General features: G+C 49.8%; 1 protein-coding gene across 1 annotated transcript in view; it reads left to right on the top strand.

Annotated features, from left to right (window-relative positions):
* Positions 1–19136, top strand: part of LOC129707977 (protein FAM107B-like) — a 42687-nt gene extending 23551 nt beyond the window's left edge. Inside the window, exons 2-4 of the mRNA XM_055653499.1 lie at positions 12019–12202; positions 16652–16802; positions 18908–19136. Of these exons, the coding sequence (XP_055509474.1) occupies positions 12072–12202; positions 16652–16802; positions 18908–19030 (405 nt within the window). The 5' untranslated portion in view covers positions 12019–12071 and the 3' untranslated portion in view covers positions 19031–19136. The remainder of the gene's footprint in view (positions 1–12018; positions 12203–16651; positions 16803–18907) is intronic.
* The last annotated feature ends 3677 nt before the right edge of the window (positions 19137–22813 follow it).

Raw genomic sequence — 22813 nt, 5'->3', positions numbered from 1 at the left:
TATCTCTTGAACTGCTTCTGCAATTTACAAACTGGACGTGCTGTTCGACCCGGCTGCCAGTTCCCACAGCACCTAATGTGGAAATAAATGTGGTTTCCAGAGAACTAACTACACAGTGGAAAACTGGTCATCGATACAATGATGTAGCAAATCCAGGTCTGATAAACAAGAACTACTGCCTTACTGTGTAATAAGTCCAGTCTAGTTTATTGCCCCGTGTACCGAGGTACAGTGAAAAGCTTTTGCTGCGTGCTAACCAGTCAGCGGAAAGACAATACATGATTACAATCGAGCCGTCCACAGTGTACAGATACAGGATAAAGGGAATAACGTTTAGTGCAAGGTAAATGCCGAGCTAGATATGCTAAGATTGCGTTATATAGAACTAGATGGTATGTTTGTATGAATATTGAATTATCTCCAGATAACTAATCAATGCAATGTTTTTTCTTTTGGTAAGTGAACCACACAGTCTTATTCCAATTTCTTTATTTATTTACTTTTTTTCTCCCCATCTACTTATTTTTTATTTTGATTGCTTTGTTTTATTTATGGTGATGGTGTTGCACTGTTTTGTATATATCTCTTAAAAATGTGGGGGGAAAAAACGTAAAGCCAGCAAAGTCCGATCAAAGATAGTCCGAGGGTCACCAATGAGGTAGATAGTAGTTCAGGACCGCTCTCTAGTTGTGGTAGGATGGTTCACAGTTGCCTGATAACAGCCGGGAAGAAACTGTCCCTGAATCTGGAGGTGTGTGTGCGTTGGTTTTCACACTTCTGTACCTCTTGTCCGATGGGAGAGGGGAGAAGAGGGAGTGACCAGGGTGAGACTGGTCCTTGATGATGCTGCTGGCCTTGCCGAGGCAGCGTGAGGTGTAGATGGAGTCAATGGAAGGGAGGTTGGTTTGTGTGTGTGTGACGGTCTGGGCTGCGTCCACAACTCTCTGCGATTTCTTGCGGGTCTCGGACGGAGCTGTTCCCAAACCGTGCTGTGATGCGTCCCGATAAAATGTTGGTTTTCAGGAGAGAGGAGTGAGGATTTTCTGAAGGAGGGTCTCGACCCGAAACGTCACCTATCCATGTTCTCCACAGATGCTGCCTGACCCGCTTAGTCACTCCAGCACTTTGTGAAACGTCACCTATCCATGTTCTCCACAGATGCTGCCTGACCCGCTGAGTTACTCCAGCACTCTGTGAAACGTCACCTATCCACGTTCTCCACAGATGCTGCCTGACCCGCTGAGTTATGGTGCAGCAGCATCTATGGAGTGAAGGAAATGGGCAACGTTTCGGGCCGAAATCCTTCTGGAAATAGGTAACGTTTCGGGCTGAAACCCGGAAGGGTTTCGGCCCAAAACGTTGCCTATTTCCTTAGCTCCATAGATGCTGCTGCACCTGCTGAGTTACTCCAGCACTCTGTGACTATCTTTATTCGAGTTTAATTGCCCTGGGCACCAACACTGGTACACAATGACTTTGTAAGTTGCAACAGTTTTACAGGGAAGGGAGTTGAAGATCTTGGGGCCTCCAAGTGAATCAATGTAGACTTGGTGGAGGCAGGGGGTGAGTCTGGGTCACAGATGTGAGGACACACATTGTTGGTGACGTCAATGTATTGGAGCTCATGTATATGTGATGGCAGACATTCCTGTTGCAATGTGCAGGAAGGAACTGCAGATGCCGGTTTACACCGAAGATAGACACAGAGTGCTGGAGTAACTCAGCTGGTCAGGCAGCATCTATGGAGCTAAGGAAATAGGCAACGTTTCGGGTCGAAACCCTTCCGGGTTTCAGCCCGAAACGTTGCCTATTTCCAGAAGGATTTCGGCCCCGAAACGTTGCCTATTTCCAGAAGGGTTTCAGCCCGAAACGTTGCCTATTTCCTTCGCTCCATAGATGCCGCTGCACCATAACTCAGCGGGTCAGGCAGCATCTGTGGAGAACATGGATAGGTGACGTTTCACAGAGTGCTGGAGTAACTCAGCGGGTCAGGCAGCATCTGTGGAGAGATGGAATGGGTGACGTTTCAGGTCGAGACCCTTCAGACATGGAGAGAGGGAGACTGAGATATAGAAGGGTAAGGTGTGAAAACGACAGATCAAAGCAGACGATGTAGGAAATGTAGATCATTGTTCGCTGAGGGGAAGGTGACAACAAGGAGGACAATCTGTAAAATGTAATCAGGAGGAGAGTGGAACCAGGGTGGGGGAGGGATGGAGAGAGAGGGAAAGCAAGGGGTATTGAAGTTCGAGACGTCAATATGCACTCTGCTGGAATTCATCTTGCTGCATGCTCTCTCTCTATCTTTCTCCCTGTCTCTCTCTTATTCTCTCTGTCGCTCTCTGTCTCTGTCTCTCTCTCTTTCTCTCTCTCTCATTCATTCTCTCTCTCTCTCTTTTCATTCTGTCCATCTTTCTCTTTCTCTCTGTCTCATTCTGTCTCATTCTTTCTCTCCCTCTCTCTCTCTCCCTCTCTCATTCTCTCTCTCTCTCTCTCTCATTCTCCCTCTCATTCTCTCTCTCTCTCTCTCTCTCTCTCTCTCTCTCTCTCTCTCTCTCTCTCCCTCTCTCTCTTCTCTCTCTCTCTCCCTCATTCTCTCTCTCTCTCTCTCTTTCTCTCCCTCTTTCCCTCTCTCTCTCTCTCTCATTATCCCTTTCTCATTCTCCCCCTCTCCCATTCTCCCTCTCATTCTCTCTTTCTCTCTCTCATTCTCTTTCTCTCTCTCATTCTCTCTCTCCCTCTCTCTCTCTCCCTCTCACACACACACACACTCATGTCCCCAAGTTTGGTTACCCGGTGCTAGTGGCCTTGTTGTGTCCACGGACAGAGATGGAGTCGGGTGGTGAGGACAGCTCCCAATAACCACAGGCTGCTGGGCTCCACACACAGAGCTGGCCGGTGACTACAGCCCGCACGCACTGTGGTGCAACCCACACACACACTGTGTACAGGATGGTGCGAGCGGGGATGATGTGGGCCGTTGCAGGGGGTTTCCTTTGTGTTGTTTCCCCCCCTCTCTGCTCACACCATGTGTCTGCCTGCAAATGAAAGCTGCACTGGTAGTGTGTGTGTGTGTGTGTGTGTGTGTGTGTGTGTGTGTGTGTGAGTGCGTACATGTGTGTCTGTGTGTGTGTGTGTGTGTTACTGTGTGTGTGTGTGTGTGGGTGTATGTGTGTGGGTGTATGTGTGTGGGTGTATATGTGTGTGTGTGTGTGTGTGTGTATTACCGTGTGTGTGTGTGTGAGTGCGTACTGTGTGTACTGTGTGACCCAAGCAATGTCCAGGTGTGACAGAGGTGTGTGCATCTCTTCCAACCTCATGTGTGTCCGTGTGTGATGTTAGCTGATGTATGTGTGTGACCAAGTGGTTGGTGTGTTTCGCCGAACACCTCCGTGTGTGCAATGCTGACCTGTGGCTGTGCACTTCAATCCCCCTCCCGTGCCTCCGACCTCTCTGTCCTGGGTCTCCTCCATGCGTGCGAGCAGTACCGGAAATTGGAGGAAATCCTTGGAGGTCCGTTTGGGGAGTCTGCACCCCGGGGGGCATGAACATCGAATTCTCCAATTTTGTTAGTCCTGTGTCCTCCCCTTCGTACCCCGCTGTGTGTCAAGTCCCATCCCCCAGCCTTTGTCACATACACTTTTACGAGTCCCCACCCACCCCCCACCCCTGATCAGTCTGAAAAGGGTTTCGGCCCGTGTGTTGCCGTTTGTTCGCTCCATAGATGTGCTGCACCCGCTGAGTGTCTGCTTTTCTGTGTAACCTTCGATTCTCCAGCATCTGCAGTTCCCTCTTAAACTGTGTGTGTGTGTGTGTGTTACTGTGTGTGTGTGTGCTGTGTGTGTGTGCGTGCGTGTGTGTGTGTGTGTGTGTGTGCGTACACGTGTGCGTGTGTGTAACACCCCCGCCCCTCACCCACAAGCCAGTAGCCGACACAATACAAAGGGCCGCTGTAAATCCTGGACTAGTCACGGTGTGTCGGGCTTGGCCACTCAGTCTCGTTTTGTAGCCTCGTTTCCTGTAGCGCAGTGGTTCCCAACCTATTTTTGGCCATGCCCCACCTAATCACCTCTAAAATCCTGATGCCCCCCCCCCATATGGTGATAAATAATTCTTATAATTTAAAAAGTGAACTCCGTTTCAGCTGAAGAAGCTTAAAACGCCAATACCTTGGTTTAAACAAGCTTCAAAAAATAACTACACAATACAGACCTTTTTTACCCCAAAAAAAGTTATTTACTCAAAATAACATCTGAAACATAAACTACATATGTTTACCTGATGGAAAATCCAAAAAAATAAAAATCGAAAATTTGGACCCAGACCTCCTCAGTCGCACTCAATTGCCCCCCTGTGGGGTGTACACCCCACGTTGGGAACCACTGCTCTAGAGCAAACAACTGTAAGGCATGGCGAGGGGGGGGGGGGGGGGGGGTGAGGGGGGAGTTTAAAGCAGCTGAATGGCAGAAATATAAAAATACCGGGTGTTTTCGGACATGCCGGGAGAATTCCGTCACTGATGTGTGTGGGGAAGGGAAGATTTCACATGGAGTTTTCCCACCAGCTCTAACCAACAACAACTCACAACATGTGTACTGGATCTCCATGCCTTCAGTATTAACATCAACGCCCCATCTACACCAGTCCCACCTGCCCACGTTTGGCCCATATCCCTCTAACCCTGTCCTATCCATGAACCTGTATAACTGTTTCTTAAACGATGGGATAGTCCCAGCCTCGACTACCTCCTCCGGCAGCTCGTTCCATACACCCACCACCCTCTGTGTGAAAAAGTTACTCCTCGGGTTCCTATTAAATCTTTCCCCCTTCACCTTGAACCTATGTCCTCTGGTCCTTGTTCCCCTACTCTGGGCAAGAGACTGTGCATCTGTCTACCCGATCTATTCCTCTCATGATTTTGTACACATCTATAAGATCACCCCTCATCCTCCTGCGCTCCAAGGAATAGAGTCCCAGCCTACTCAACCTCTCCCTGTAGCTCACACCCTCTAGTCCTGGCAACATGAGATGAGGAAAAAAAAATTTCACACAGAGAGTGGTGAATCTTTGGAATTCTCTGCCACAGAGGGTAGTTGAGGCCACACAGTTTATTGGCTATATTTAAGAGGGAGTTAGATGTGGCCCTTGTGGCTAAAGGGATCAGGGGGTATGGAGAGAAGGCAGGTACAGGATACTGAGTTGGATGATCAGCCATGATCATATTGGATGGCGAATGGTGCAGGCTCGAAGGGCTTAATGGCCTCTACTCCTGCACCTATTGTCTATGTTTCCATGCAATATCCTGGTAAATCTTCTCTGAACCGGTTCAAGCCTCTAGATAAGCAAAGTTGCAGCTGTTATTATTTCACATCCTCATTTCATTCTGCTTGTTCAAGGTACAATCTGTCATTCGCTAAAGTCTGTTAAACATTAAATAAAAGCCAAATAAATACTTGGCAATCCGTGACGAACTTTGCCGGACTCTATGTGAGGCCAAAGCTGTTAATATTATCGGTTTCACCATAAACCCAGTGATTGATTTCATTAGTATTAGTATTGTGTGCAGTTTTAGTCCCCTAATTTGAGGAAGGACATTCTTGCTATTGAGGGAGCCCAGCGTAGGTTCACCAGGTTAATTCCTGGGATGGCGGGACTGTCATATGCTGAGAGAATGGAGCGGCTGTGGGCTTGTACACTCTGGGGTTTAGAAGGATGAGAGGGAAACTCATTAAAACATATAAGATTATTAAGGGTTTAAGAAGGAACTGTGCAGATGCTGGAAAATTGAAGGTAGACAAAAGTGCTGGAGAAACTCAGCGGGTGCAGCAGCATCTATGGAGCGAAGGAAATAGGCAACGTTTCGGGTCGAGACCCTTCTTCAGACTGATTATTAAGGGTTTGGACACGCTAGAGGCAGGAAACATGTTCCCGATGTTGGGGGAGTCCAGAACCAGGGGCCACACAGTTTAAGAATAAGGAGTAAGCCATTTAGAACGGAGACGAGGAAACACTTTTTCTCACAGAGAGTTGTGAGTCTGTGGAATTCTCTGCCTCAGAGGGCGGTGGAGGCTGGTTCTCTGGATACTTTCAAGAGAGAGCTAGATAGGGCTCTTAAAGATAGCGGAGTCAGGGGATATGGGGAGAAGGCAGGAACGGGGTACTGATTGGGGATGATCAGCCATGATCACATTGAATGACGGTGCTGGCTCGAAGGGCCGAATGGCCTCTACTGCTGCACCTATTGTCTATTGATTGATTTATTAAATTGACTCTAAAGACCTACAAGGATTAGCCTTAACCGGGCTCATTTGCAGTGTTGATGCTGGCAATCTGACTCGGAGATATCATCAGCTAACGGCCCTGCCCTCCCGTCCCCGACTACAGATGTGATCACTACTGCTTTTGGCAGCAGGACAACTGTTGCAAAAATAGCAAGGGTGTGTTAACCTCTCGCTCTTCCGATAAGTGATGCGTTTCACTGCAAACCGCACCGAATAGAAAGATTTTGTATCAATCTGTAGTGTTTCGCATGTTGCACCCAACTCTGTGTCCATCATCGCTGGAGTAACTCATTGGGTCAGGCAGCATCTCTGGTGAGAAGGAATGGGTGACGTTTCGACTAATTCAATCTGAAGTCTTCAATGAGGTAGATAGTAGTTCAGGACCGCTCTCTGGTTGTGGTAGGATGGTTCAGTTGCCTGATAACAGCCGGGAAGAAACTGTCCCTGAATCTGGAGGTGTGTGTGCGTTGGTTTTCACACTTCTGTACCTCTTGCCCGATGGGAGAGGGGAGAAGAGGGAGTGACCGGGGTGAGACTGGTCCTTGATGATGCTGCTGGCCTTGCCGAGGCAGCGTGAGGTGTAGATGGAGTTGGTGGAAGGGAGGTTGGTTTGTGCGATGGTCTGGGCTGCGTCCACAAGTTGTGTGTGTGCGAGTGTGCGAGTGTGCATGTGCGAGTGTGCGTGTGCATGTGTGTGGGGCAGCAAATGGCATTGCCCACCAGGGCAGCACAAACAAGTCAGTTTTATTTGAGTTTATGGTCACGTGCACGCTGTCTGTACGGAGTTTGCACGTTTTCCCCGTGACCTGCGTGGGTTTTCCCTGAGATCTCCGGTTTCCTCCCACACTCCAAAGCCGTGCAGGTTTGTAGGTTAATTGGCTTGGTGTAAATGTAAATTGTCCCTAGTGTGTGTAGGATAGTATAAGTGTGCGGGGATCGCTGGTCGGCACGGACTCGGTGGGCCGAAGGGCCTGGTTCCTCGCAGTGTAACAGTGACTTCCCCACCATTCTTGATTAGTGCGGGTGTCGGGGGTTATGGGGAGAAGGCAGGAGAATGGGGCTGAGAGGGAGAGATGGATCAGCCATTGATTCAATGGCAGAGTAGACTTGAAGGGGCGAATGGCCGAATTCTACTCCTATCAATTGTGACCTTATGACCATGACCTTGACCATGACTGCTTCATAGCTGGGCTGTTCCATTCCCATTGGTTTTGCCTGGTTTATTAGGCTTGAGGTTATTAATATCTACAGTCCCCTGACTGCCAAGAGCAAGGAGACTGGGCTGATTTTGTGTGTGTGTGTGTGTGTGTGTGTGTGTGTGTGTGTGTGTGTGTGTGTGTGTGGGTGTGTGTGTGTGTGTGTGTGGGTGTGTGTGTGTGGGTGTGTGTGTGTGTGTGTGTGTGTGTGTGTGTGTGTGTGTGTGTGTGTGTGTGTGTGTGTGTGTGTGTGTGTGTGTGTGTGTGTGTGTGTGTATATATGTGTGTGTGTGCGTGTGTGTGTGTGCGTGTGTGTGTGTGTGTGTGTGCGTGTGTGTGCGTGTGTGTGTGTGTGTGCGTGTGTATATATGTGTGTGTGTGTGTGCGTGTGTGTGTGTGTGTGTGTGTGTGCGTGTGTATATATGTGTGTGTGTGTGTGCGTGTGTGTGTGCGTGTGTGCATATATGTGTGTGCGTGCGTGTGTGTGTGGTGTATGTGTGTGCGTGTGTGTATATATGTGTGTGCATGTGTGTGAGACTGCTGTAAGCTGATGCAACGTCGCCCTTTGCTGTCCTTGGGATTTGATCCCGAATTCGGGAAGGGCGTGCATCGTATCTTGTTTAGGTAGTTGCAGTGGAACTGGGCTGGCAAATCGAGGGGGTGGGGAGAGGAGTGTGCAGAAAGGAAACTCTGTTTGTTGCCAGAGGGCGGGGGGTTTTGGAGCTTTTCCCAGCTCATCCTGAAGCTGAGATGACCCTGGAATCCCCTGGAGCGCCAGTCAGTCCCTGCTTCCTGACGAACACTGTGTGTTCACATCTATAAAGGCCACAGGATAGAGTGGATGTGGAGAGGATGTTTCCACTTGTGGGAGAGTCTCAGACCAGAGGGCTCAGCCTCAGAATTAAAGGACGTTCCATTAGCAAGTAGATGAGGAGGAATTTCTTTAGTCAGAGGGTGGTGAATCTGTGGAATTCATTGCAACAGAATGGATATTTTTAAGGCAGAGATGGATATATTCGTGATTAGTTCAAGTTCAATAGACAATAGGTGCAGGAGGAGGCCATTCGGCCCTTCGAGCCAGCACCGCCATTCAATGTGATCATGGCTGATCATCCCCAATCAGTACCCCCGTTCCTGCCTTCTCCCCATATCCCCTGACTCTGCTATCTTTAAGAACCCTTAGTTCTCTCTTGAAAGCATCCAGAGAACCGGCCTCCACCGCCCTCTGAGGCAGAGAATTCCACAGACTCACCACTCTCTGTGAGAAAAAGTGTTTCCTCGTCTCCGCTCTAAATGGCTTTACCCCTTATTCTTAAACTGTGGCCCCTGGTTCTGGACTCCCCCAACATCGGGAACATGTTTCCTGCCTCTAGCGTGTCCAAACCCTTAATAATCTTATATGTTTCCATTGAGATCTCCTCTCATCCTTCTAAACTCCAGAGTGTACAAGCCCAGCCGCTCCATTTTCTCAGCATATGACAGTCCCACCATCCCGGGAATTAACTTGGTGAACCTACGCTGGGCTCCCTCAATAGCAAGAATGTCCCTTCACAAATCAGTTCAAAGATCAGTTGAGTTTACTGTCCCGTGTACCGAGGTACAGTGAAAAGCTTTTGTTGCGTGCTAACCAGTCAGCGGAGAGACAATACATGATTACAATTGAGCCGTCCACAGTGTACAGATATAGATTACATAGAAACATAAAAAACCTAGACAATAGGTGCAGGAGGAGGCCAATCGGCCCTTCGAGCCAGCACCACCATTCAATATGATCATGGCTGATCATACAACTCAGTATCCCATCCCTGCCTTCTCTCCATACCCCCCTGATCCCCTTAGCCACAAGGGCCACATCTAACTCCCTCTTAAATTAGGGATGTCACAGCGGGTAGAGCTGCTGCCTCACAGCGCCAGAGACCCGGGTTCGATCCCGACTACGGGTGCTGTCTGTACGGAGTTTGCACGTTCTCCCCGTGACCTGCCTGGGTTTTCTCCGGGCGCTCCGGTTTCCTCCCACACTCCAAAGACGTGCAGGTTTGCAGGTTAATTGGCTTCGGTAAAATTGTAAAGGGGCCCGTGTCCACGCTGTGTCTCTAACTAAACTAAACTTTAGTTTAAGAGCAGAATGTTTTAATAGCTGGCTGCAGAGAGTAGTTATTAAGCATTGGGCACACTAACTAAAGAGAGGTCTTGCTCACAGACATCACAACTATACTCTGGCAGAGAATTGTGTTCCAGATTGCTTCAATTTTATTCACTTTCACCCCCCAAGGGCTGAGTATTTAAGGTTACGAATGTATAGAATATAGTTTGGTCTCGACCTGAAACATCACCCGTTCCTTCTCTCCAGAGATGCTGCCTGTCCCGCTGAGTTACTCCAGTTTAGTTTAGAGATACAGCGCGGACACAGGCCCTTCGGCCCACCGAGTCCGTGCCGACCAGCGATCCCCGTACAGTAACACTACCCCACACACACCAAGGACAATTTAACCTCACACAGTATACAAACCCAAGCCAATTAACCTACAAACCTGCACGTCTTTGGTGTGTGGGAGGTCACTGAAGATCTGGGAGAAAACCTACGCAGGTCACAGGGGGAACGTGCAAACTCCATACAGACAGCACCCGTAGTCAGGATCGAACCCTGGTCTCCGGCATTCGATAAGGCACACACTTAGTATGTAGAAACGAGGAAATGCAGATTCTGGTTTACACTAAAAGACACAGAGTGCTGGAGTAACTCAGCGGGTGCAGCAGCATCTATGGAGCTAAGGAAATAGGCAACGTTTCGGGTCGAAACCCTTCCGGGTTTCGGCCCAAAACGTTGCCTATTTCCAGAAGGGTTTCAGCCCGAAACATTGCCTATTTCCTTTGCTCCATAGATGCTGCTGCACCATAACTCAGCGGGTCAGGCAACATCTGTGGAGAACATGGATAGGTGACGTTTCACAGAGTGCTGGAGTAACTCAGCGGGTCAGGCAGCATCTGTGGAGAACATGGATAGGTGACGTTTCACAGAGTGCTGGAGTAACTCAGCGGGTCAGGCAGCATCTGTGGAGAACATGGATAGGTGACATTTCACAGAGTGCTGGAGTAACTCAGCGGGTCAGGCAGCATCTGTGGAGAACATGGATAGGTGACGTTTCACAGAGTGCTGGAGTAACTCAGCGGGTCAGGCAGCATCTGTGGAGAACATGGATAGGTGACGTTTCACAGAGTGCTGGAGTAACTCAGCGGGTCAGGCAGCATCTGTGGAGAGACGGAATGGGCGACGTTCTGGGTCGAGACCCTCCTGCCTTTTCCCCATAACCTCTCACCTATTTCTGTGTCTTTAAACTCCACATCCCAAACGCCAATCTTTCTGTAAATAAATCTTGCCATTGAGTCCTAGAGTCTTGCGGCATTGAAACTGGCCCTTCAGCCCAACTTGCCCACACCGGCCAACATGCCCCATCTACATGTCCCACCCGCCTGAGCTTGGTCCATATCCCTCCAAACCCGTCCTATCCATGTACCTGTCTAAATCTTTATTTAACGTTGGGATAGTCCCAGCCTCAACTACACCTGTATCTCCTCCAACCTCATCTACTGCATCCGCTGCTCTAGATGTCAGCTGATCTACATCGGGGAGACTAAGCGGAGGTTGGGCGATCGTTTCGCCGAACACCTCCGCTCACAGTCCGCAATAACCAACCTGAACTCCCGGTGGCTCAGCACTTCAACTCCCCCTCCCATTCCCAATCCGACCTCTCTGTCCTGGGTCTCCTCCATTCCCAGAGTGAGCAACACCGGAAATTGGAGGAACAGCACCTCATATTCCGCCTGGGTTGCTTGCGTCCGGATGGCATGAATGTTGAATTCTCCCAATTTTGCTAGCCCTTGCTGTCTCCTCCCCTTCCTTAACCCTCGAGCTGTCTCCTCCCATCCCCCCGCCCTCGGGCTCCTCCTCCTATCCTTTTTCCTTCCTTCTCCCCCCCACCCCCCATCAGTCTGAAGAAGGGTTTCGGCCCGAAACGTCGCCTATTTCCTTCGCTCCATAGATGCTGCTGCACCCACTGAGTTTCTCCAGCATTTTTTTGTGTAGATACCTCCTCAGGCAGCTTGTTCCATACACCCATCACCCTCTGTGTGGAAAAGTTGCCCCTCGGAATCCTATTAAATCTTTTCCCCTTCACCTTGAACCCATGTCCTCTGGTCCTCGATTCCCCTACTCTGGGCAAGAGACTCTGTGCGTCTGTCTACCCGATCTATTCCTCTCATGATTTTGTACACCTCTATAAGATCACCCCTCATCCTCCTGTGCTCCATGGAATAGAGACCCAGCCTGCTCAACCTCTCCCTGTAGCTCACACCCTCTAGTCCTGGCAACATGAGATGAGAAAATAATTTTTCACACAGAGAGTGGTGAATCTGTGCATCTACCCGATCTATTCCTCTTGTGTACGTCTGCCTTCAATGTGACCCCTCTCACCTTCAGACACCTGGGATTGGGTGAGATGTGCGACACCTTTGACCGGATGTTTCTGCTGGTTTTGTTGCAGAGAGTGGGAAGCCAGCGTTGGCTCAGAGCGCGTGGAACACGGGCGAGGGGACGATGGCGGAGGCTGACTATATAGACGACGAGGAGTGCAGTGAACTCATCAAACCCAGGAAGCTGCTCAACCCCGTGAAGACATCGAAAAACCACCAGGACCTGCACAGGGAACTGATCATCAACCAGAAACGGTGGGTCCCACAGAGAGAGATAGAGAGAGAGAGTGTGGACACAGGCCATTCAGCCCAATATGTCCATACTGGCCCTTTAGCCCAACATGCCACAGAGTGTGGACACAGGCCATTCAGCCCATCGTGTCCAGACTGGCCCTTTAGCCCAACATGCCACAGAGTGTGGACACAGGCCATTCAGCCCAATATGTCCATATGCCCTTCAGCCCAACATGTCCAGACTGGCCCTTTAGCCCAACATGCCACAGTGTGTGGACACAGGCCATTCAGCCCAACATGCCCAGACTGGCCCTTTAGCCCAACATGCCATAGAGTGATACAGCACGGAAACAGGCCCTTCAGCCCAACATGTCCATACTGGCCCTTCAGCCCATCATGTCCATACTGGCCCTTTAGCCCATCGTGTCCAGACTGACCCTTTAGTCCAACATGCCATAGAGTGATACAGCACGGAAACAGGCCCTTCAGCCCATCATGCCCATACTGGCCCTTTAGCCCATCATGTCCAGTCTGACCCTTCAGCCCAACATGTCACAGAGTGAGACAGCACAGAAACAGGCCCTTCATGTCCCACCTACACTAGTCATAAGTGATAGGAGTAGAATTAGGCCATTCGGCCCATCAAGTCTACTCCGTCATTCAATCATGGCTGATCTATCTCTCCCTCCCAACCCCATTCTCCTGCCTTCTCCCCCCACACTAATCAAGAATCTATCTCCGCCTTACAAACATCCACTGACTTGTGGCCTCCACAGCCGTCTGTGGCAATGAATTCCACAGATTCACCGCCCTCTGACTAAAGAAATTCCTCCTCATCTCCTTCCTAAAGGAACGTCCTTTAATTCTGAGGCTGTGCCCTCTGGTCCTAGACTCTCCCACTAGTGGAAACATCCTCCCCACATCCACTCTATCCAGGCCTTTCACTATTCTGTACTTAATTTCTTCTAAACTCCAGCGAGTACAGGCCCAGTGCCGACAAACGCTCATCATAGGTTAACCCACTCATTCCTGGGATTGTTCTTGTAAACCTCCTCTGGACCCTCTCCAGAGCCCGCACATCCTTCCTCAGATACGGGGCCCAAAACTGCTCACATCTACTCCAAATGTGGCCTGACCAGCGCCTTGTAGAGTCTCAGCGTTACATCCCTGTTTGTGTATACAAGCCCTCTTGAAATAAATGCTAGCATTGAGTTTGCTTTCTTTACTACTGATTCGACTGCAGATTAACTGTTTGGGAATCCTGCACCAGCTTCCAATTCCCTTTACACCTCTGATTTCTGGATTCTCTCCCCATTTAGAAAATAGCCTACCCCTTATTCCTACGACCAAGATGCACGACTCCACACTTTGCTACACTATATTCCATCTGCCACTTCTCTGCCCACTCTCCCAACCTGTCCAAGTCCTTCTGCAGAGTCCCTGCTTTCTCTACACTACCTCCACCTATTTACGTATCATCCGCAAACTTGGCCACAAAGTCTTCAATCCCCTCGTCCAAGATTAATATACAACGTGAAGAATAGCGGCCCCAGCACCGAGCCTTGCGGAACTCCGCTAGTCACTGGCTGCGCTTGGCCCATATCCCTCCAAACCTGTCCTATCCATGTACCTGTCTGAATATTTCTTAATCATCTTGTCCAAGTTATTAATGTCCTAAAGCCATGTAGCACAGAAACATGCCCTTCAGCCCAAGTGGCCAGCAGCCCAGACCATCACACAAACCAACCTCCCTTCCACAGACTCCATCTACACCCCACGCTGCCTCGGCAAGGCCAGCAGCATCATCAAGGACCAGTCTCACCCCGGCCACTCCCTCTTCTCCCCTCTCCCGTCGGGCAAGAGGTACAGGCAATGAATTCCACAGATTCACCACCAACTAGAGACCTCCCATACACCTCATTGGTGACCCGCGGACTATCTTTAATCAGACTCCACTGGACTTTATCTTGCATTAAATGTTATTCAAAGAAACATAGACAATAGGTGCAGAAGTAGAGGCCATTCGGCCCTTCGAGCCTGCACCTTTCGCCATTCAATATGATCATGGCTGATCATCCAACTCAGTATCCTGTACCTGCCTTCTGTACAGTTCATTGGCTATATTTAAGAGGGAGTTAGATGTGGCCCTTGTGGCTAAGGGGATCAGAGGGTATGGAGAGAAGGCAGGTACGGGATACTGAGTTGGATGATCAGCCATGATCATATTGAATGGCGGTGCAGGCTCGAAGGGCCGAATGGCCTCTACTCCTGCACCTAATTTCTAAGTTTCTCTCCATACCCCCTGATCCCTTTAGCCACAAGGGCCACATCTAACTCCCTCGTAAATATAGCCAATGAACTGTGGCCTCAACTACCTTCCGTGGCAGAGAATTCCACAGATTCACCACTCTCTGTGTGAAAAATGTTTTTCCCATCTCGGTCCTAAAGGATTTCCCCCTTATCCTTAAACTGTGTGACCCCTTGTCCTGGACTTCCCCAACATCGGGAACAATCTTCCTGCATCTAGCCCGTCCAACCCCTTAAGAATTTTGTACGTTTCTATAAGATCCCCCCTCAATGTTCTAGCTCATTGGTGACCCGCGGACTATCTTTAACCAGACTCTACTGGACTTTCTCTTGCACTAAATGTTGTTCCCTTTATGATGTATCTGTACTGTGCTGTGGATGACTTGATTGCAATTTTATTTTACTCAAAGTACACCACACACTACAGCAGTGGTTCCCAACGTGGGGTGTATGCCCCACAGGGGGGCAGATTTTTTTTCGATTTTTATTTTTTAGGATTTTCCATCAGGTAAACATATGTAGTTTATGTTTCAGATGTTATTTTGAGTAAATAATTTTTTTGGGGTAAAAAAGGTCTTTATTGTGTAGTTATTACATAATCACCGCGCCATCGATCTTCATGCACGTCGCAGAATTCTCTCTCTCTTTATTACCTGTGAATACAATTTAATTATTATATTTATCATTATTATTATTTTAATACCACCTAATGTATTTTTCTTTTTTTTTAACAATTTTTTAGTAATTTCGTGCTCAGAACTTTAACTTAACCATATAACAATTACAGCACGGAAACAGGCCATCTCGGCCCTACAAGTCCGTGCCGAACAAATTTGTTTTCCCCTTAGTCCCACCTGCCTGCACTCGTACCATAACTCTCCATTCCCTTCTCATCCATATGCCTTTCCAATTTATTTTTAAATGATACCAATGAACCTGCCTCCACTACTTCCACTGGAAGCTCATTCCACACCGCCACCACTCTCTGAGTAAAGAAGTTCCCCCTCATGTTACCCCTAAACTTCTGTCCCTTAATTCTGAAGTCATGTCCTCTTGTTTGAATCTTCCCTATTCTCAAAGGGAAAAGCTGATCCACATCAACTCTGTCTATCCCTCTCATCATTTTAAAGACCTCTATCAAGTCCCCCCTTAACCTTCTGCGCTTCAAAGAATAAAGACCTAACTTATTCAACCTATCTCTGTAACATACTCCAGCACTCTGTGAAACGTCACCTATCCATGTTCTCCACAGATGCTGCCTGGCCCGCTGAGTTATGGTGCAGCAGCATCTATGGAGCGAATGAAATAGGCAACGTTTCGGGGCCGAAATCCTTATGGAAATAGGCAACGTTTCAGGCCGAAACCCTTCCGGGTTTCGGCCCGAAACGTTGCCTATTTCCTTAGCTCCATAGATGCTGCTGCACCCACTGAGTTACACCAGCACTCTGTGAAACGTCACCTATCCATGTTCTCCACAGATGCTGCCTGACCCGCTGAGTTACTCCAGCACTCTGTGAAACGTCACCTATCCATGTTCTCCACAGATGCTGCCTGACCCGCTGAGTTACTCCAGCACTCTGTGAAACGTCACCTATCCATGTTCTCCACAGATGCTGCCTGACCCGCTGAGTTACTCCAGCACTCTGTGAAACGTCACGTATCCATGTTCTCCACAGATGCTGCCTGACCCGCTGAATTACTCGCCTTCACCACTTCCACTGGGAGCTCATTCCACACCGCTACCACTCTCTGAGTAAAGAAGTTCCCCCTCATATTACCCCTAAACTTCTGTCCCTTAATTCTGAAGTCATGTCCTCTTGTTTGAATCTTCCCTTTTCTCAAAGGGAAAAGCTTGTCCACATCAACTCTAACCGTCTTTTGTCTATTTCATTTTTCTTTTTCATGGATGCCATGTTCTTTTGAAGCTTGTTTAAACCAAGGTATTGGCGTTTTAAGCTTCTACAGCTGAAACAGAGTTCACTTTTTAAATGATAAGAATTATATATCACCACATGGGGGGGGGGGGCATCAGGATTTTAGAGGTGATTAGGTGGGGCATGGCCATAAATAGGTTGGGAACCACTGCACTACAGTAGACGAGGCTGAGCTGCTCGGAGCTAATGGTGTGTGTGCCACTATGTGGGCCTGTGTGTGCATTTACAGGGGCATCGCTCCACAGAACAAGCCAGAGCTGCAGAGGGTGATGGAACAGAGGAAAAGGGACCTGGTGGTGAAACAGAAGAAGGAGGAGGAAGGGCTAAAGAGATCAGACCTGGAGCAGGAGCTGATGAAACGGCAGCAGAGGTTGGACCAGGTGGGTGACACCAGTGGGCATGAGAGGTTATACAGCGGCCACGATACCACGGACCAGCCCATCACCGTGTGTAGCCCGTGGTCCGAGCCCGCCAACTCCACCCCGACCAGCGATCGGCATAACTAATGCTGTCCCACACACGCTAACGGCAACTCACAACTTGTAAGTTGGATAACATACAACTAAAGTGATCATCGGTCGGCATGGACTTGATGGACCGAAGGGCCTGATTCTGGAGAATCAAACTGAACGGTGGTGCAGCGGGTAGAGCTGCTGCCTCACAGCGCCAGAGACCTGGGTTCCATCCTGACTACGGGTGCTGTCTGTACGGAGTTTGCACGTTCTCCCCGTGACCTGCCTGGGTTTTCTCCGGGTGCTCCGGTTTCCTCCCCCAATTTGTGAGTTAATTGGCTTCGGTAAAATTGTAATTTGTCCCTAGTGTGTGTAGGATAGTGTTAGTATGCGGGGACTTGGTGGGCCGAAGGGCCTGTTTCCACTCTGTATGTTCATGTGATAGGAGCAGAAATAGGCCATTCGGCCCATCGAGTCTACTCTGCCTTTCAATCATGGCTGATCTATCTCTCCCTCCTAACCCCATTCTCCTGCCTTCTCCCCATAACCCCTGACACCCGCACTAATCTAGAATCTATCTATCTCTGCCTTAAAAATATCCACTGGCTTGTGGCCTCCACAGCCGTCTGTGGCAATGAATTCCACAGATTCACCACCCTCTGGCTAAAGAAATTCCTCCTCATCTCCTTCCTAAAGGAACGTCCTTTAATTTTGAGGCTGTGCCCTCTGGTCCTAGACTCTACAAACTAAACTAAAAACTAAGAACTAGTATGTATGGGTGATCGCTGGTCGGCACAGACTCGGTGGGCTGAAGGGCCTGTTTTTTGCGCAGTATCTCTAAACTAAGGTATTGGGCGGGCTAGAAGCAGGAAAAATGTTCCCCCATGTTGGGGGAGTCCAGAACCAGGGGTCACAGTTTAAGAATAAGGGGTCGGCCATTTAGGACTGAGATGAGGAAAAACGTTTTCACCCAGAGAGTTGTGAATCTGCGGAATTCTCTGCCACAGAAGGCAGTGGAGGCCGATTCACTGGATGTTTTCAAGAGAGAGTTAGATTTAGCTCTTGGGGCTAACGGAATCAAGGGATATGGGGAGATAGCAGGAACGGGGAACTGATTGTGGATGATCAGTCATGATCATATTGGATGGCGGTGCTGGCTCAAAGGGCCGAATGGCCTCAACTCCTGCACCTATTGTCTGTGTTTCCATCTGAACCAAGCATTGTGGGGAACACTCTCCAAAGTTGCTGATGTTAGTGGGACAGGCGGATAGGCCATTCTTTGGCCCTTCGAGCCAGCACCATTGTTTCTTTTACCCAAGTTCAATGGTGACCCCATGTCTGACATGGGAACCGGCCCTTTCAAAAATCTAATTCTCAATCCTAGAGTCCAGATAAGTTCCCCGAGGGGGGGGTTGCCTTCTCCCCATATCCCCGTTGACTGCCGCTATTCCAATGACTCCGATATCCCTATTTTTTTTCCCTAGCTCTCTCTGTGAAAGCATCCAGGAATGGGAAACCGGCCTCCAACCGCCCCTTCTGCATTATGAGAGCGCAACAGACTCACAAACAGACTCATGGGCTCTGTGAGAAAAAGTGTTTCCTCGGCGTTTCGTCGTCCCGTTCTAAATGGCCGACCCCTGATTATTCTTAAACTTTGTGGCCCCTGGTTCTGGACTCCCCCAACATCGGGAACATGTTTCCTGCCTCTAGCGTGTCCAACCCCTTAACAATCTTGCATGTTTCAATGAGATGCCCTCTCATCCTTCTAAACTCCAGGGTGTACAAGCCCAGCTGCTCCATTCTCTCAGCATATGACAGTCCCGCCATCCCGGGAAATAACCTGGTGAACCTACGCTGGGCTCCCTCAATAGCAAGAATGTCCTTCCTCAAAGTAGGGGACCAAAACTGCACACAAAACTCCAGGGGTTGTTGCGGGTAGAGTTAGGGGGGGCAGGCGGGGGGGGGGAGGGTCACAGGAATGGTTGGGGGTACCACACAATGGTGACCGCTGTTCCCGTTGTGTCGCTGTGTAGATGGAGCAGGAGAAACTGGAGGCGGTGGAAAGGCAGGGGAACGCACCGCAGTGTGTGAAGATGAAGGACAACCTGCGCAGGACTCGGTACGTGGAGGGGAGCGGAGACGTGGAGGTGTCGTAGGGAAACGCCACCGTTCCTCCGCACGCAACGCACGCTCGCTCGCAGGCACGCACGCTCTGGTGGACCCAGCCCCTACGCTTCACCATCACCTACACCACTCGCCTCCGCAAGACAATCAACCACACGGCTAATGCCTGCTCATACCTCGCAACATCATCTCTCTTTCGCCTCTCCCTCCCCCCCATTCGCCCTCCCTCTCTCCCGCTCCCTCCTCTCTCGATCCCGCCCTCCCTCTCTCCCTCCTCCCTCCCTCTCGCCCGCTCCCTCCCATCGCAACTTTTCTTATCCCTGGGGTCGCTCCACTCCCTCTCTCCCTCTCTCCCTCTCTCCCTCTCTCCCTCTCATCCCTCTCTCCTGTCGGGGTGGGCCTCTCGCCTCCCTCCCTCTCCCTCTCCCTCCCTCTGGTGTCTCTCCCTCTCCCTCCTCTCCTATCGTTCTCTCCCCCTCCTCCCTCTTCTCGTTGCTGGTTGGGTCCCCTCTCCCCCTCTCCTTCTCCTCCCTCCCTCTCCCTCCCTCTCTCCCTCCCTCCTCCTCCTTTTTCTCTCCCTCCTCGCAATTTCTCTCCCTATCTTTTTCCCTCCCTCCCCCATCGTTCTTTCTCTCCCCCTCCATCTCTCCCTCCCTCTCTCTCCCCCCTCTCTCCCTCTCTCCCTCTCCCCCGCCTCCCTCCCTCTCCGTCTCTCCCTCTTCTCCCTCCCTCCCTTTCCCTCTCCTCCCTCATCCCTCTCTCCTTCTCCCCCTCCTCCCTCCTCTCAGTCCCTCCTCTCTCCCAGCCCCTCTCCCCTCTCGGGTCTACTCCAGCACTCTCTGTGTCTAGCGTCTAGCTGCCGTTCTTTACACAAACTGAACTGAACGGATACGTTACAAATACCGTGAGTGAATCGAATGTTATGCAAAAAATCAGGAACCTTTCGTCCAACACGGAATATCCAACGAGCCCTAATTTTGATGTATTTTGAGTTTTGTTTTTTTATTGTTTGTCAAGGTGACGCAAAAAAAAATCTATAAAATGTTGTGGTTGATAATGGATTTAATATTTGGTCAGTGTGTGATGTGTAGGAAATGCCTGCCGGTTTATTTTTTAGAGCGGTGTGATATTTGTTTGTGGTTGTAGCTGTTCGGTGGCGAAGAGATCTCTTGGGACTGTCCCACTGGGGCGATGTTTTGGGCGTTGACGCTAAATATCCGACATGTTTGGCGACGGGGGCAACAATTTTTGCCACTGTCGTGTGTTTTTCACACAGAGAGAGTTGTGAGTCTGTGGAATTCTCTGCCCCAGAGGGCGGTGGAGGCCGGCTCTCTGGATACTTTCAAGAGAGAGCTAGATAGGGCTCTTAAAGATAGCGGAGTCAGGGGATATGGGGAGATGGCACACAGCACACAGAAACAGTCCCAACTTGCCAACATCGACCAACATGTCCCATCTACACTGGTCCCACCTGCCTGCATTTGGCCCATATCCCTCTAAACCTGTCCTATCCATGTACCTGTTTAATTGTTTCCCTGCCTCAGAGGGCGGTGGAGGCATGGTTCTCCGGATACTTTCAGGAGCGAGTTAGATAGGGCTCTTAAAGATAGCGGAGTCAGGGGATATGGGGAGAAGGCAGGAACGGGGTACTGATTGGGGATGATCAGCCATGATCACATTGAATGGCGGTGCTGGCTCGAAAGGGCCGAATGGCCTATTCCTGCACCTATTGTCCATTGACCTAGGTGAATTCCATTAAAACTAGTCCCTGGCAGTCGCTTAAAGAGTTGCCCAAGTGGGACAGTCCCTAAAGATGTTGGCATGCCACCGAGTGTGTTCCGTTTTGGTGGGAATGCATGAGGGGGTTGTACATTCTTGGCAAAGTGCCGGTGATATTGATGGCGAAGAAGAAATGTTTCACAAAGACCAAGAAATGAACGCAAGTTTGGAGAAGGTCGCGTTGTTATGGTTTTTTCGATGCTCGGGGAAGATTCATTCTCGTGCCCCAAGTGTAAGTGTCTGCTGCTTGGTTAGTGTGTGATCGTACATTGGTGTGCATGGAATGCGTTGCTTGTACTGATGGTTTACGTGAATCCCTGCGTCACGTCTTGGCACCGGAGCTTCCCAGCGACAGGGAACACCTTGTCTCCTTTCCCAATTTCAGCCAACACTGGAATGGGCGCAGAGAGGATTCACGAGGATGTTGCCAGGACTAGAGGGTGTGAGCTACAGGGAGAGGTTGAGCAGGCTGGGTCTCTATTCCTTGGAGCGCAGGAGGATGAGGGGTGATCTTATAGAGGTGTACAAAATCGTCAGAGGAATAGATCGGGTAGATGCACAGAGTCTCTTGCCCAGAGTAGGGGAATCGAGGACCAGAGGACACAGGTTCAAGGTGAAGGGGAAACATAGAAACATAGAAATAGAAATTAGGTGCAGGAGTAGGCCATTCGGCCCTTCGAGCCTGCACCGCCATTCAATATGACCATGGCTGATCATCCAACTCAGTATCCCGTACCTGCCTTCTCTCCATACCCTCTGATCCCCTTGGCCACAAGGGCCACATCTAACTCCCTCTTAAATATAGCCAATGAACTGGCCTCAACTACCCTCTGTGGCAGAGAGTTCCAGAGATTCACCACTCTCTGTGTGAAAAAAGTTCTCCTCATCTCGGTTTTAAAGGATTTCCCCCTTATCCTTAAGCTGTGACCCCCTTGTCCTGCATCTAGCCTGTCCAACCCCTTAAGAATTGTGTAAGTTTCTATAAGATCCCCTCTCAATCTCCTAAATTCTAGAGAGAGATTTAATAGGTAACTTTTTCACACAGAGGGTGGTGGGTGTATGGAACGAGCTGCCGGAGGAGGTAGTTGAGGCTGGGACTTTCCCAACATTTAAGAAACAGTTAGACAGGTACATGGATAGGGCAGGTTTGGAGGGATGTGGGCCAAACGCAGGCAGGTGGGACTAGTGTAGATGGGGCATGTTGGCCGGTGTGGGCAAGTTGGGCCGAAGGGCCTAGTGTCCGCGCTTGTGGCACTCCAGGGTGTAGAGTGAAGAGGGGCTGAAGATGTGTGCTTTTATCTGACGTTTATCTGGAACATTCCGTTACGCCTCACTGCATGTTTACTTCAAGGACAGATTGTTGACGCTATTGGTGGCACGGTGGCGCAGCGGGTAAAGCTGCTGCCTCACAGTGCCAGAGACCCGGGTTCCATCCTGACTACGAGCGCTGTCTGTACTGAGTTTGCACGTTTCTCCCCGTGACCTGCGTGGGTTTTCTCCGGGTGCTCCGGTTTCCTCCCACACTCCAAAGACGTGCAGGTTTGTAGGCTAATTGGCTTCTGTAAAATTGTAAATTGTTCCTAGTGTGTGTAGGGTAAAGTGACAGTGTGCGGGGATCGCTGGCCAGCACGGGTTGGGTGGGTCGAAGGGCCTGTTTCCACGCCGTATCTCCAAACTAAATTATACGAAACATCTTAAATAAAATTTCACGGGTGGTCAATCAGCCAAACTCTGCTATTTGGTGATTTATGGTTTGGAGTTTTTAATCACGGCACTCGTTCAGATGCTTGAGGAGCAGAAATAGGCCATTCGGCCCATCAAATCTAATCCACCATTCAATCAAACCTAACCCCATTCTCCTGCCTTCTCCCCATAACCCCTGACACCCATGCTAATCAAGAATCTATCTATCTCTGCCTTAAAAAATATCCGCTTACTTGTGGCCTCCACAGCCGTCTGTGGCAAAGAATTCCACAGATTCACCACCCTCTGGCTAAAGAAATTCCTCCTCATCTCCTTCCTAAAGGAACGTCCTT

Source organism: Leucoraja erinacea, chromosome 22 (assembly GCF_028641065.1).
Source record: "Leucoraja erinacea ecotype New England chromosome 22, Leri_hhj_1, whole genome shotgun sequence".
NCBI lineage: Eukaryota > Metazoa > Chordata > Chondrichthyes > Rajiformes > Rajidae > Leucoraja > Leucoraja erinaceus.
Note: the sequence above shows the minus strand (reverse complement) of the source record. Positions and strands in the feature narration are given on the sequence as shown.